At 38.8% G+C, this 16,469-nt stretch overlaps 1 protein-coding gene across 1 annotated transcript; it reads right to left on the minus strand.

Moving 5' to 3' along the window:
* Window positions 1-10,968: 10,968 nt before the first annotated feature.
* On the minus strand, window positions 10,969-15,145 carry LOC107216015 (cryptic protein-like). The gene is made up of 6 exons (XM_015652444.3): window positions 14,940-15,145; window positions 14,730-14,779; window positions 14,439-14,615; window positions 13,466-13,580; window positions 13,250-13,359; window positions 10,969-11,397 (listed from the first exon to the last, which is right to left on the minus strand). Exons 1-6 carry the CDS (start codon window positions 15,050-15,052, stop codon window positions 11,285-11,287), a joined length of 678 nt encoding a protein of 225 aa, XP_015507930.1. The 5' UTR covers window positions 15,053-15,145; the 3' UTR covers window positions 10,969-11,284.
* Between the last annotated feature and the right edge of the window lie 1,324 nt (window positions 15,146-16,469).

Raw genomic sequence — 16,469 nt, forward strand, 5'->3', positions numbered from 1 at the left:
AAAGTCATGGCAGTCTGGTGGAGTTCCAGGTAACTGGAAGAAGGGAGACAATGCACCTGGGCTTTAAAATTAATAGAAAAGAAGGTCCTGGAACATACGGACTTGTCAGCATCTGTGTCTGGGACGATCATGGAATGCATCCTCCTAGAAGATGTGCTTAGGTGGAGAGTGGGGAGGGGATTCAAAACAATTCACCAAGGGAAGTGCTTCCTGACTGACCCAGTGGCCTTCTGTGATGGTGTCACTCCATCAGTGGACAAGGGAAGGGTCATGGCTCCCTTGTGGAAGGACAAGGGGTAATGTTTTTAAACTGAAAGAGACTATATTCAAACTAAATACAGGAAGACTCTTTTTTTTTTTTTTTTATGATGTGGCTGGTGGAACACTGGAACGGATTGCCCAAATACAAGGTAGATCACCTATCCCTGGAATCATTCAAGGTCGTGCTGGGCAGGGCTCTGAGCAACCTGATCTAATGAAAGGTATCACTGATTATGGCAGGGGTATAGGATTAGATGGCTTTGAACATCCCTACAGCACAAAGTATTCTAAGATGCTATGATTCCATCTGACAATAGAGGATAAGGACCACCTTCTTCTGCTAGATTTGCAGAAGAATTAACAACTTCATTAAATGAACAAGCAAAATTAGGAACTTTTAAGTATTTAAAAGTTATTTATGTCTGAAACAAGACCTATAAGCAGCAGGAGGAAATATACCTTTTGCTTTCCGCCTGTGTTTAGAGATTTCTTGTCTAGAAGGGAAGATTATTCTTGTCAGCATTTGTGTCATTGTCACTTCTGATCAGGGCAACACAGTACCCATGGGGCTTCGCCACTCAGCAAATATGTTTGCTGTACTACTTCATGTTCAAAGCAAGTATGGTCTGTTTTTCTCTCTCTCTCTCCAGTTCTTCCTATAGGCTGACTGCTCAAAATTTCTAGCCATTATGTTGTCCATGTACATAAAAATTTACCATACCAATAATTTTTTGGGAAAAATACCTATTTTAATGGGATGTGAAAACCTGACCCTGTTGAACTGTATTATGTATCAGTCACCCTCTGGCTGTGAATACCATTAATGCTGTACATTTGCTGTACATGTCTTTCAAGTAGATGTCAGGCATCTGAGTCAGTCACTGACTTTCCTATCAGAGAGCTGCCTCATGGATGAAGGCATTGGATGATTGCAGAAGTTCCTAGTGGAAGCACATTAACTTGATTTGGACTAGTAGGGTGAAAACAAGAAAGTGTAGAAATCTCTGAGAAGTCCTTACGTGGGTTGTTCTCCTGTTGCATCTACCCTTTTTTCAAATTGTGACACAAATTGTGTAAATACTCTTGGGACCTTGGGGTCGGCAACCAGAACACACATTGGTGAGTCATGAGTGCTTAGCAGCTCTGAAAATGAAAAGCCATATGGACTAAGGAGACTGTGGATGCAGAGAGTCAAAAAATCCCTCTTACGTGCTGGTGTTAAGGTAACTACATAAACCAATGACCCTATAAAAGAAATAGGCCTGAAATAGTAACCTCCTTCAATATAAAAGTAAGCCCCATGAAATCAGTACCAATGATTCCTCTGATCCTGACAAGAAGGCTGCCAGTGCCAAGAGTGCAGCTTGAATCCCTTGTTACTCCCACATTTGACTTCATACTCATGATCTTGTGTAGGCAGTTGGGAGACATCTGTGATTCTCATCACAAAACCAGATCTTGTTTATGTTCATCCTTTGTAGGAGTTTTTCAATAGTCCTGCCACTATTTTGAAACTTAATTTTTTAAGATTTTTAGAGAGTTAAAAGGGGACCAAAGAAATATCTTGCAAGCCAATCTGTGGGGAAGCATAGACTCTTCAAACAAAATTAATCCATCATACCCACTATCTATAAAATCATCTGTTGCAATTTTCAGCTATATCTGAAAAATTCCTTTCTGTTACGTTACGTTTCTGTTGGTTGCATTAAGTATGAGGAGTAGCATTTACCAGGTTTCAAGTATGTTACCACTCCTGCACTTTTTCTTTCTTAAATTGCCTCTTAAACCTGACCTTAAAATAAGAGTTGCTCAAATGTCTTGTTTGATCAACTCTTAGAGCTGGCTCTTTGTCTCTTAGAGCTGAACTTTGCCTACTTTATCTTCAGGTTGTTCCTGAAACTCAACTCCCTTGGCACTTCTTGGTGCTTTTTCTTTACAGAAGAAGGAGAAATCAGATCTTGGATCTTTTGAGTTTAATCTGAATTTGTTAGGAGAGGGCAGACTCTGTGAGAGATGATCCTTCACAGGCCTGTGAGCATGCTCCATGTGACAGCTGGAAGCATTTTGGGCAGAAAACGCTTTCACATATCAAAATTGAAGATGAGTTGACTATGCTGTTTGGAAATGAATGGGTAGCACTTCTGAGATATACGTGGGTTTGCAGGTAGATTTTGGCAAGAAGAGAACAAATAGGTAGGGAGACAGTTTTATAGCAATATGAGAAAGACTCTTGGAATAAAAGATAAAATCATGTAGTTTTTTGTGCTGTCTTCTTTTAAATGGGTGCACAAGGGGTGGTGTTAGCCTAGCTGTACCCTTAAAAATATTGTGTGAAGTTGGAAAACAGACACCCACCACAGACTTTTCAACTCACCAAAAGAAAGCTCACCATCCAGAGCATCATATGGTTTTTCCTCACCTTCATAATTCTGTGATTTGAGATGCACTGGTATAACTGACATACTAGTCTGTTTTACTCTTAGTACCTGCAAGTGTTATCACAGGCAGAGCTATTTACTCATAGCTTTTTATAAGGTTAAAGCAACCCTTTAGTTTGCCTAGCAGCAGTTCTCATCAGTATTCAGGAGCAGAAAGACACAGTTACAAGAGACCAGGCAGCCTATATGACAGTGCCTGTTTCAGTGTATTTTGAATTATTAAAGAAATATTTATATTACATCTAAGATAATCACATATGCAGAATATCAAGGTCAGTGCATGAGAATGTTAAGGAAAAACAATAAATGTCACATATAACTAATTTATCTCTCGAGAATGTTATTTCACACACTGACACATTTTCCTCTTTATCATCAATCTATAAGACTGAGTTCTGTGAAGTGCTTTAATTAAGCTATCATCATGTACTTATTTATGGTGTCTCAAAATGATGTTATCAAAATACAATAGTCTTTTTTTTTCTACCACCACTCTATAAAATATCCTAAGACCTGAATATTTTACAAACAAATATTTTCAAGCCTATTTTATATGCTTATCTTGAAAAGCTGTCAAACTTTAATTGCCAGCAGCCAGGGAAAGCATATACTCTTGAAAAGTAACAAGTCACTGTTACTTCTTTTCATCTGGCTATCTGATAAAATTCCTTTAAAATTAGTATTCAACACCTTGGAATCCATGCACACAGAGCTGGTATAATTTGTCTTTCTGACACACTTAACCCATCAAGTGCGTTCCTTAGTCTCTTTGATAGAACAGTAAGATTAAAGGCAATTATTTCACTTTCTCTGAGACTTTGCACAGTAATACAAGAATCACTATTCATTCCTGCAGTAGGTCACATCAAGCTCATTCACTTGCTGCAAGTTTGATTTAACACGAGTAGAATGGTGATATAAACACCACTTGAAAAATTATATATTATTTCCCATAGCTTTTATAAATGTGTGTGAAAACATTTATATAATTGTATGCTCCTTTTATCAGCCCAAGATTTGTTTTTTCTTAATTGCCTAGGAAAAGCTGTCTCTCATGGATTCTATAGTAAGTACAGTCTTTGCTAAGTGCTGACAATATGCCCAGCCTTAGTTCATACAGAGAGATACATGATTAGTAGCCAAAGCAGCAGCTTCGTATTTTGAAAATTACATTTTAGAAATTCACACCTTGCACTCAAATACTTGCTATGGTTTGCTTTGGGAATGTTAGTTTTTATCCATACTGTGAGGCTCAGGAATTCAGTCGTTAGTGCTATATTCAGTCTCAGACTTGTATCTGACTGCAAAGTTTAAGAGTCAGTGTTATTAACTTCTAATGATGCCATCTCCTGGTGACTGGTGCCTGTGCTGATGTTATTATTGAGGAGCAGTACAGAGGAGATGGAAAATAAACAGTAAAACCAACAGGACTGATGAAACATGACTGAAAGAGGAGTGTGTGCATGCTAAGGATTTTGCCTCGGAGTATGGAGCCAGACTGCAGTGGCAGATACTTTGTTACCTGTCAGAAAATAATCCATCAGTGTGTCAGTTGCTGAGGACAGGTTCATTCTTCCTGTGAACTTGTACAGTGCCCAGCACAGAAAAATCTCAGCCTCCATCAGGGCTTGTAGGCACACTGCAAATAATATGGCTGTGTTTTAGCACAATGATGTTGATTGCAATTCGTATACATGGCCTTTAATGTTATTGTTTACAATTAATCGGTCCACAGCCAGCTAATAATACCTCATCTCCTTCTCTTGTTTTCTTCAGGATTTCTCTTTCTTCACTTGTGGAACCTCCATGGATTGTGACATCAAAGCCTGTTCCAGAGCTGCCCTCATTTGCTGGACACACACACACACACACATACACACACACACACACCAATCTGCATGCCACAATACCAGTTTATTGGCTTGATAGACTTTTAACAAGCAGCCTTTCTGCAAATACTAAGTGAATCTAAATTCTTAACACAGGTATTAACACTGGCATGTTTGTCTCCTGATGAAAGCTACACTCTGCACTGGGGTACTTCTGCATAAAACAATAAAAATGGCTGTGTCAGTTCAATAAACTTATGGGCTTGAGTATCTTCTCATGTAATCCTCTGGGGGAACAAGTTAGTCATAATTCTTGCTTTCATAATGAAATTATGAAATTATGAAATAATATATATTTCATGATATATGTTATGTAATACTATAAATTAATAATTTCATAACTGAATTTGCTACAGTTTCCATTGTAGTGTCTGTTTTTATATCTTAAATCATTCCTGTCTATTTATTTTCCCTGAAACTTCTACAAATTTTAGTATCATTTACAAAGAGAAGATGTCAAATGCTGTGTAATATTCCATTAATTGTGTCACTATCACCAAGTAAATAATAATATTTTTCTCTTGTTCCCATGGGGTTTTGTACTGCATAGGTAATATAATGGGAATTCAGGAGCAGATCTTCTGCCCATTGGCATTTAGTTTTTACCTTGTCTCTGCATGTTGATGTCTTAGTTTGAAACTGAGACTGACAATCTTCCTACCTAACTAAGCTCTTAACACTAAAACATGATGTTTAACCAGTTTTGCATGTCTAACTATGGGCTCCCTTTCACTTTTGCTGCATGTCTCTGCTATATCCCTCTGTCAGCAAAGATGGTCTATCTCAGAATTAGGCCAATAGAATAAGAGAAGAACATTTTGGATGGTGAGCAGACCTCTCTGACTGTGAATGGTACAAGTACAAAGAGGACAATAGACACATGCCTCTGTGGTCATTGTCTACTCAAACTACTTGAGAAAGTTGCAACTTTGGGTATATTACTTGGCTCCTGGAATCCATATCTGCTGCTTAGTTTTACCTGCATGGGTGATTCCCTGTTCTAGTTATTGGACTGGAGTTTGGCCTCCATATATTTTAGCATGTTGGACTTTTGCAGTTGTTTTTGCTTAGCATAGCTAATGATAGGTGTATTATGTGTGCTCAGATAAAAGAAGAACATGCATAGGAATATAGTTAATTGGCTTTTGCTTCAGGTTATTGCACTGCTGGAGACATACTGCACAGCATATCTGCACAAGTCTATTTCTACACAGAGATTGTCCACACAGTGAGGTAAAGCCTCTGTGAAGAACAGTGGAAGGCAGAGACACAGAGCAAGGAGCATGATTCTGTATTTCTTGTTTCCACTAAAGACTGATGTTAAAAGCAATAAGAAATTTTTGTCTCTGTTGCCAAAATGCATCATAAATATTATTGGCATGATTTAGCAAACCAACACTGACCTAACAGATGGGAAAACAGAGCTCAATCCATTTTAACATCATATGGCCTCCATAACATTCCTTCAAAGCTAATTAAGGTGTACAGGCACCTTGTTTTCCAGGAGAGATTTCCTTCTTGTGCAAGAAGTAGCTTCAGTACTGGTGCTGTATTAAACAAATTTGAGGTGAGGAAACATAATGCTGGGATTGGAAGAAGAAGACTGGCATGTAAGCATGGGACTTAACAAGTCTGATAATATTTTGGGTTTTTTATAAGTTTTAGTAGGTTTTAATAAGTTTTTGGTCAAGAAACACTCTTTCAAAGAGTTCGCATACCGAGTCAGGTGGGATGGTTCTTTGACACCAATTTTTTTTTTTTTGATCCTGACTGTCTGCTTGTTCTGCATAAAGATGCAAATATTGACTTGTTAGCATTGTACCACTTCTTTATCTTTAATTAATTTTTTTCCTGATGCTCCTTTTCAAACTTTTTGAAAGGACATAACCTTGGTGACTCAAAAATATGAAGCACAGTTTTCCCCACAAAACTTTCTAGAATTTGACAAGACCTTTTATGTCAGCACAGAACTATCTGTTTCTTTGGTGTATATATACGAGCTTTATTCTTGTTTATAACATTTTCTAATGATTGATAAGTAGGATGGATCACATGAATCTTTTTGTTTATTGGGAAGATAGAAACATTGTTCCATAGAGAACAGGCAAAAAGATGCATTGCTGGTAAGAGATGCAGGATGTTCTGTGCCATGCCTACAAAGGAATTTAATGTTCAGCACTGCTTGCTGTCCAGTGACAGAAAAATCAGGTGAGGATGGGTTGGAAATGACTGTCATAGTCCTGCCAGACCCAGTCCTTTGATTTGGAACTTCACAGGTTGCATGTCTATTTCTGCTCACAGAAAGCCAGTGAAAGGTGACAAGCTATGCCCCAAAGTGTGAAGCTCAGGGAAGTATCTCAGCTGTCAGAGAAAGAGATCTGAGTCCTTGGGACCAGCTGCCAGAGGCTCAGCTGGGCAGTGTGCTTCCTTTAGCTGTAGTGCCAGTGCCTTTATGGCTGTTTGCTTTTGAGACTTTACCAGTGTTTCTGTCCTTGTAGTATATTCCCAGCATTTCCTCCAAATGTTATCAAACAAATAATATCTGAACTGAAGCCTCACAGACTGGATTATAAATTGTAGTTTTGTAAAGATATGGTTGGGTTGCAGCAGCTGCTAATGCAGGCTATTTCTGTGCCAGCATGTACCTGAAGACAAATACAGACCCAACATGCAGAAGGCATCTGGTTTTATTCCAGTGACATATGGCAACTTCATGACCTTATCCGGAAGTTACCCTCACAGCAGCATAAGCCAAGGGCAAGGTCAGTCAGCCAAACGTGGAGGGAATTACAGGTTTTAATATCTTCTCTGACCAAGAAGGTGTTTTGCAATCACAAGGAGCACTCACAAAGCTGGGTAATTTTGCAGAGGGCAAGTATACAGCTGCTGTGTTGTGGTTAAGTCTCCCATGCTTGTGTATACATGACCGTGCTGTAAAAGATGAGGCAGACGGTGAGTTACAGGTGATGATTGCAGGGTAGCTAGATAGGCTTCCGTGAGATATACACCTATAACTTTGGACAAACAAATGGTTTAACTTTTAGGTTCTGCTGTGTGGATACAGGAGTTGTACTTGATGACTCTTGTGGGTACCTTCCAACTCAGGATATTCTATGACTATATGGTTCTAATTCACAGAGCTGCTCGACATGTGAGGCAGATTGCTGTATTGTATTAAATTACCCTTCCAATTGATGGAAGACAAAATATGAACTTGTTGTTTATTTGCTCGGTGTATGAAATTTGTGGGTGTAATGATCCAGATATATAGCCTGACAGTATGAGAGTCAATGAAAGAAGAATAATGAAATACAACCTTAGCAATCTGAAATACACCAGTTCAAAACAAAAAGGACCCCCAAATAAGTCTAGATAAACAAGTGTGAGAAATTACTTCTAATTCTGTTTTGGCTGGCTTCTTCTGGAGGTGAGAGAAAGCTATTGTCACCTATAGGTACCATTAACACTTCTCAGGGGCAACAGAAATCTGTATCTCCTTGATGAGAATAAAGTCATCTCAAGAGATAGCCTATCAGATACTCAGAGAGACACCTAAGTGACACTTCCTCAGTATCTGGTACCTGGAAGTTAGCTTTTACAGGCTTGTGTGTGCACCTTGGTGTACTACATGGCCTTATGCAAAACGAATCCTTTCCTTTAAACAGGCAGTGCTAAGGGCAGATGGCAGCATCCCCCTGCAGGTCTGTGCCTAGCAGCATAGCTCCAGCTCCAAGGCTCTTGGCCGCAGAGAAGGCAGACTCTCCACCACATTCTTCCCTACTCTGGGCCCTTATCAGTTGTGGCATGCCCCTAGGAGTGATGGAGGCTGGAGCGATTGCAAGAGCAAAGCCACTGAGGCCAGCTGCAGGCAGCACCATTTGTTCTCGAGTCACCTTCTAGGAGGAAAATATCTACCTCTCTGAGGCCCTGTGGATCACCTGATAAATACTTTGAGGGTCTTCCCCCTGCCCAAATGCGGCTGCTTATAGAGGGCACATGCATGAACTTGCAGCGACAGATGTCTGTTTTGCTGGGATGTGCCATGTTTGACAGAGTGGTCTGTGAGTTAGCAAGAGGCTGAAGAGTAAGCATTGCTGTTTGCTATAAACAAACCTTCGCAAAGTGCCCGTAATTGCACTGTTAGAAGGCTGGCCAGGCCTAGATGGTAACAGGGGAGGAAAATAATGTTTTCTTTTATCTGTTCTTGCAAACAGCTGGAGACAGATAAAAGCGGAGACAGTTTTAACCTAAGCAAAGATTGTGACTGTATGCTGTCCTTTGTTCCTCAGTGCTTTCTGTTTTCCTCCCTCTAAGTTAGATTTTTATTTGCAAATGAGACTATGCATGGGACAGCTTCTGCATGTTTTTTTTTTCCCCTCTTGTTGTTTTTCCTTAACCTAAGGAGATTTTTCCTTCTAACTTGGCTCCTGTGGCTGCTTCTGCTTCAGATGTATGGAGGAATACCGACTGAACTTCCTTCTGCTTACCCCTCACCAGCTTCCAGAGCTCTGACACAAAGACAAGATGAATATCATCCATAACTAACTGATACTGGGGAAGTAATTTTGCTGTACTAAGGTTGACATAAAACCATCCTGAAGCAGAATTTTCAGATTTTCCAGTAACAGAATGCAGTGGGATAAGATAGAAAAGGAACTGTTATCTTAAAATTAAACAAAAAAAAACCCTCTGTTTTTTCATCCAGAGCATATTTGCAAATTCTGCCATTCAGAGTTAGTAATAAATTGCACTGACATAATTAAAACTACTTAGGCATCTAAGTTCCCCATGCAATGTTTTGAGACTGTAGAAACACAACCATGCATCTAATCTGATGCCCTGTACAAATGTTTTGGTACAGCAGGAAAATATTTCTTTGCTGGACATTTCAGTTACTCCAATTCTGCAAATCAGACCCACCCAATAATGAATAGCCTCATCAGGGTGACTTTTGCAGGCACATAGGCTCATCTACACAGGGAGTTATTCCAGTTCAGTTTTTCATGATTAAATCTGCTGTGGATGTTATTGAAACAGAAATAGCTGTTCTGTTGTAAAACCTGTATTAAAACACTTCTTTCTTTTGTTAATTGCAATCTTTAATGGCTCCATATTTTTCTCTATGGGGATAAAAAAAATATTACTTCAGATATATTTTTACTGTACTATGTACTTTCCTTTAAAAAGTAAAGCCTATTTGAAGCACGTTACAAGCTGAATTGCCTACAGACTTCTCAGGTATGCTTTATGGCAAGCCAAGATGATTTCACAGTGGCATTCCTGAAATTTCAGCATCTGGTAAATAAAGGCACAACTATTTTCTTCCAGATGCTCTCTTTGATATTTAATTATCCTAAGATGATATGTAGAAACAGTCTGATGGGTACAGACCAGTTTGTGTGAAATAATGGGAAAAGGACTAATTCTAGTCCAGTGTATCTGACGTGAAGAGTGAGAAGCCTTGTCTCTCAGCACAAATATAGAGTTTGGAAAGGAGTAGACTGGATACTTGAAGTATTTAACATGAGTGTGTTTTTACACAATGACTCCATATAAAATTCTGATTCAGAATAGTCATAGATTTAAAGGCAGGCACTATGTTATGTAATTTGTTGGTATTGCATCCTTTTCTGCTTAAGAACTGGATTGGTTCTGTTTGCCACCAAATAAATAAAAAATTTTAAGAATATATTGACCTTTAAAAGACATAAAGAATTTTCTCCTCAGTAATGTGTTTTTAGTCAATAAAATTATGAATCTGATTGTTTCTATGTGGCACTTCCACTTTAAAAGGATGAAGATACATTTTAGTATTATCTTTGCAATTTTTTTCAAAATAAACCTTTTTCTGCTTTATAAACTTGCATTAAAATGCACCTACATGTTCAAACATTTTGTATTTTGTAGCCTATATATACTAATTTTTGAATTATATATAAATCAAGAAAACTTTTCTGTAGAAAAAAATTAAGTTGCTCTTTGCTGTCATTTTAAAAAAATTGACACTCATATTTCTAGGATATGAAGTAAACCCTCAAAAGACAAATAACCATCACTTATGTGTTCTTAATATACATATGATTCCTGCCAGGCAGATTATGCATAAATACAATTTTGCTGTAATAAATAAGACTAAAACCTGAATGACTATGGAACTTTTACAGTTCTCTATATTAGGGCTTTAAAGATATTTACTCTTAAACCCCTCCTTATGTCGTCAAATTTCTGTTTGTTCATTCTACCCTGCACTTTTCTTACATGAAAAAATATAATGACAAATGGTAGATAGGAATTTTCGAGTTTAAATAAAGTTAAAGTTTTCAGAAATGAAATCAGTTTTATTTGTGAAAAGAGTTGTACTGTATACATAAGAAATAACTATAACTTGCAATACTTCAGGCATAGAATATTGGGGGGTTTGCTTCCACTGGAAGAGCGGTATTTTGGAAATAAAAGAATCATTAGAATCAGACATTGATAGCAGTATTAATATAATAATATAATAATAAATACTTCACATTCATATAATCTGAATTTATAATAACCCAGTTTTCTCATCTTTAACTAATACATCTTAATCTGCCTCCAAGATGTAGGTAGAAGAGTCTTCCGTATTTCATAGAAGAAATGTATGATTCACGGTGAGAGTTGTACCAACCCTGAGTATTTCCCCTTGTCCAGTTTCACAGCTGCCAGCTAGCAGAACTGCAGGAGGATGGTGAGCAGGCAAATGACTGAAAACACTGTTTGCTGTAATCTTAAGCCATTAGAATACAGTCTGATAATTTCCTCTGTTTCCGATTTCAGTTCTTAAAAGAAATAAAATCAAGAAAGTAAAATGGTTAATGAGTAAATATGTAAATTTGAAAACATAAGGATTTTCAACATACTTGAAAAGTCCTCTGACATCTCACAGGTACTTAAGTTAAAGGTATCAGCTGTTAAAGCCAATCAAAGGGACTATTCTCAGGGGAGAAATGTAAATAGATGTCCCATCAATGATCGTTTGAGGAGCAACTGATAGCACTTATCAGCTCTTGCAGGCATTAATCTCAGAATAATCAAAAGTAAATACCAAGCAAAAGCAAGAGGAAGAACTTCACAAGAGGTAAGCACTCAAGCCTGAATTTCGGCTTTTAACCCTTCCTTTAACAAGGGACTTCGCTTTTAGCAAAAGCAGAGAAGCCATACCCTCTTGTACGCGAAAGCCACGGAGTCCCTACCCAGGGGATTCTCTGCTGGGACCTTTATCGTTTTTCTTAAGCTGAGCTCAAGAGTAGTAAGCAGTAGACTGATTTTACAGAACATGGAGAGGCCCATTATGTCTTTTGCTCCTGTAATGAGGAACAATAGGGCCGATTCCAAGGTGAACATGTAAAGGGTTTAATGAGCCAGCTGTGTGCCACATACATGCTCAACACAGAAAACTTCAAGTGTTTCTTGTGGATTTTTTTTCCTCTGGGGTTACAAAGATAGGAATGTCACCTTTCTAATGTTTTGATTTACATTTGAGTTGGTGCTACACAGCTCAGAAGCCACAGCTTCAATGCACTGCTACTCAAGTAGGAATCTGGTCAGGAAACAAGAGACTGCTTGGGGTGCAAATGAGCAAATGAATCTTGAAACCCTTTAGATGTGTTGTTTTCATACCCTGCCAAGTAGTGATGTTGGCCAACTGAAGGAAAGCACAGGATGGGATTGGGATATTATGGGTGGAAAGGGCAAGAACATTTTGCATCAATTCTGCCACTGAAGAGAAAATATTTAATACTACTACGAAAAACAAACAAACAAACAAACAAACAAACAAACAAACAAATAAACAAATCCTTACTTGTGATCTCAAGAATAATGAGAGCACTCTGGATCAGTCAGATCTCCATGGAAAATAATACTAGTGTAGCAACACTTTAAATCTTTATGCTAATTGATTAACTCTTTTCAAAAATATTCAACTATATATTCAGGGAATTTCATCGGCTGATATAGGAAAGACTTGGCTTAAAATGATATGGTGTTTTTGAGGAGATTAAGCGGCACTGCTTAACACTGATCAGGATAATGACTACATTTTTTTTTATTTTTGTGGAGTGTGTTCAGTCTTAAAACTCATACAAGAATATTCTGAAGATTGAGACACAGATCTTAAAAAAAGATTCAGTTTTGTGTCATGATTCAGTTTTATGTATGATGTTTCATGATTCTATGTGTTAAGTAGACACAATTTTTTCCTCTAGTGAAATACCAGTTTCTACTTCTACCACACCAGTATACACTACTTTTTTTTTCTTCTTTATCTAGGAAACATATTTGTGTGCTTGGATTTAGTATAGTTGTAGAAATTGTCCTGGTTAAGTGGGAACTCATAGATGTACAGATTTTGCAGAACAGAGAAGTATTTAACCCCTGTAATCTTCAACTAGAGCGGCAGGAGGTTTCCTACTATACAGAATTATGAATACCTGAGAGTGTCTTATGTGACAGTCAATGCAGTCAAGAGCAGTGCTTTTTACTGTCTCACTAATGCATTCTCTGAAGCAAAGCAACCCAATGTAGAAGTCCAACTCATGCACATACAGCACCCTCTGAGTACCCCAACACTGCAGAAGGCAATTCTGTCACCCACGGAATAAAAATGTTAGATTTAATGCCATTTCTTACCACAGTTACCCTGCACTATTTCTGAGAGACAGTGCAGTGTACCAAAGCCACACCGACAAAGCCAACAGCCCTTCAGCACCCAGACGCCGTGGGCAATGCTGCCGCAGTTGCTGTCAACGACAAGAGAGATATTTGGTACATCCCTGACGCCACCACAGAAAATAGCCATCCAGAGCACCACATTAATTTCCTAGTTTTGCTCAGTTTTTTTTTTACCTTAGCCGCTCATCATGTTCACAGTATCTGCCAGTGAAGTGCTTTAGGCAGGCACAGAAGGTCCCCAGGATACAAGTCCCTCCATTCTGGCAGCAGTGTCTATTCAGTTTTTTACCTGCAAGACAATATTACAGAGGTTAACAGGCATCTCAGGGGCTCTGAAACCTTTTCCTCACTTGTTCTCTCAGGTCTCTCCAGTTCCTGAAGTCTGTTAAGGATATCTAGTTTTATTGTCTTTAGAGACAATAAAATTATATGCCTGTTAGGAGTGTTTGTTCAGCTAAACCCAGTTTGTTTAGTTAAGGATTAGAAACAAGCTACTAGGGATTATAGGACAGTGAAGAAGCAACGCCTGGCAAATTCTGTAGCAGCAGGATGTGTTCAAGTGAAATACTTCACTTTGACAGATACAGGTTTCAATCACACTAAGAAATGGGGCATTTTTACTGGGAGGTGATGGGTGATGCTTATTTTGGAATGAAGAGGTTTTGTTACTGGGAAGTTACTTGGTTTTGAGGCAAGGGGAATGCTCACTTAAAACTTTTCCTGGGATTGAGCACCAATTTAAAACTTTATATATGTGGGAGGAAACAGAATATTTTTTTTCTCCCCGTTAGTACTGTTACTTTCAGGCAACTCAAACCCTTTTTTTTATAAAATAAACATTTTTATGGTCATGAAACACCGTGAATTTTAGAAAATATACAGAATGTAACAAAATTTCACAGATGCTCTTGTAAACACAAAGGGCCAAACACTTCTTCATTCTTACTAAACACATTTGGCAAGTGAGACCTTCAGTTCTGCCTTAAATTTTTATTGCCATTTACTAGGTGGCCATGGATATAATTTAAATGTGTGGCCACAGAAAATCAGCAAGCTGGAATCTTCAAGGGCAACAATTAAATCATTACTATATTCAATTTTTTAAAAGTAATTTTATGTCATTGTTTACAAAAATAATGTTACCTACTCTCTGTAATTCCAGTGAAAGGTACGATTGACCTGGAACTCTGTTGCTTTCTACTTTCGTAACTCTGATTCATGTCACTGAGCGCATTTATAAAGGTCCCTTCGTTCTTGAGCTGCTGCTTTTGTGCTGTGGCATTGAGATTTTTCACATCTTCTTTACGTTCTTCTTTTTCAGGGCCTTGACAAGAAGTGCAAATAAGTAAGGGAAGGGTAGTTTGTAATGAAGAAATGCACACTGTAAATGTAGAAGAAAAACGCAGGGGAGCGGGGAGAAACATGAAGTTTCCCTTACCTTTTTCTAAATGAACAGCCTGCCAGACCAGAGTCACAGTGAAAAGAATTCTGGAAAAAATAAAGAGAAAAAAACCCCAAAACCCACAAACCATAAGTAAATTTGTGCTAGTAAGACACAAACACTAAAACGAATGGTTAATGTGTGAACTTTTAAAAGGTATAAGCCTCCCTGGCTAGAGCAAGTTCCCGGCATCTCAAGCAAACTTACCTAAGCTGATTTCCCCAGTACATTTTCCTGCAGCCTGAAGCAGCCGTGAGGTCCTCCGGGAGAGCTGGGGCAGAAGGAAGATGTGCAGAGCCCTTTACTTCGGGCTGTTGCATGCGGCAGTCCTCACACCGTAAGACACCGACGGAAAGAGAAAGCGGGGTAAAAAGGAACTTTCCTCTAGCTGTCCGGCTTACAGTAAGGCTTAGTCGCCAACCTTACCGCTGGCTGAGCCCTCGCCGGGCGCCAGGAACATCCCTCCGGGCTGGGACTCCCTGGCCAGTCCCCGATTTACGTGCACTGCTGAAGGGTGGAGCAAGGTGGGGACACCTACTGCTGGGGGGGAGACTTAAGAGCCCATGAGCTCGGCAAAAAGCCCAAGGCAGGAAAATCTCAGGTCCAGTGTATTTCTCAAGACAGAAGACTTTGTACCACCATGTACTGCATAGGAAAAACAAACAAACAAACAAACTTTCTACAGAACTGCAATAGGTGTATCATAAACTGGAGCGAGCAGGTATATACAATGAAGGTTAAAAAGCCTCAGCTCTACCTACACGCCTTGTCTCTGGCAGGGTTTTGCACCACGATCTGCTTTATGAGATTGTACTGCTCCGCAGCAGAGATCTTTAAAACCTGCTTTAAAGATTTCTACTAAAAATACTGGAAAAAACGGTATAAAGTCCTCGAAGAAGGATTGTTGTCTCATCAGAACTGTTAATAACTGTTAATTTCGAAACGTTTTCTGAAAATTTTTACTGTTAGTAAATTTAGGCCATTAAGTGGGTATTCCTAGTCTGAGTTTGTGCTCTGTCAGCAGATACCTAGGTATAATTTACTGTATGTACTGAAATGGGCTAGGACCACTCACATGGCTTTGCTATGACTCAGTATCATGAGCAAGAAGACCTTCAGCTGGGCAGTGCTAAAAAAACAGCTCTGGACAGGCTTTTCTCATCACATTGTCACATTTTGTACCACTGAGTGTACGTGGCCTTTACTTAAGCTGTGGCAAGAAACTGCAGCAGTACAACTTGTTTTGTTTTGGAGGGGCCTGCAGAAGAGGGATGTTTTCAGTGTGTCACTGCAAACCAAGCTAGTACAAATTTCACTTTGGCTAGGTACGAGATCACACCTCAGAAGTATGCACTTAGCTGCACTGACTAAAGACATTATCATCCCTTGTTTGTAAGTCCCTGTGGCAGTCACTTGTCAGATTTGCCCCATCTGAACTAATGGTTTGGAAGCTGTGATAACTTCTCATTCAATTTGAGAAGGTAAAAAGGCTGGCTTAATTTACAAAGATTGCTGTCCTAATTAAAGTCAACCCTCTTGGAACTAAAGCAGATGGAGAGTGTTTTGAAGACATTCTCTTATACAACTGTACAGCAGCAGGGGTAACAAGTTGCAAGAGAAGTTGGAAATTCTTGTGAAATTAGAAAAATATGGCATAATTGCTATCACAGAAAAGAGTGGGAAACACCATACAACTGGAGCACAAGCTGTTCAGAAGCTCTTTATCTCCAGACTGGA

Source organism: Parus major, chromosome Z, assembly GCF_001522545.3.
Source record: "Parus major isolate Abel chromosome Z, Parus_major1.1, whole genome shotgun sequence".
NCBI classification, from domain to species: Eukaryota; Metazoa; Chordata; class Aves; order Passeriformes; family Paridae; genus Parus; species Parus major.

Bases quoted from the DNA above. Each gene is read 5' to 3' on its own strand.
- LOC107216015 (XM_015652444.3), bottom strand. From the start codon at position 15,052: ATGCAACAGCCCGAAGTAAAGGGCTCTGCACATCTTCCTTCTGCCCCA. The intron at 14,780-14,939 runs GTAAGTTTGCTT...TATTTTTTCCAG, and splicing joins TACTGGGGAAATCAGCTTAG to AATTCTTTTCACTGTGACTC. The intron at 14,616-14,729 runs GTAAGGGAAACT...CTTCTTGTCAAG, and splicing joins GGCTGTTCATTTAGAAAAAG to GCCCTGAAAAAGAAGAACGT.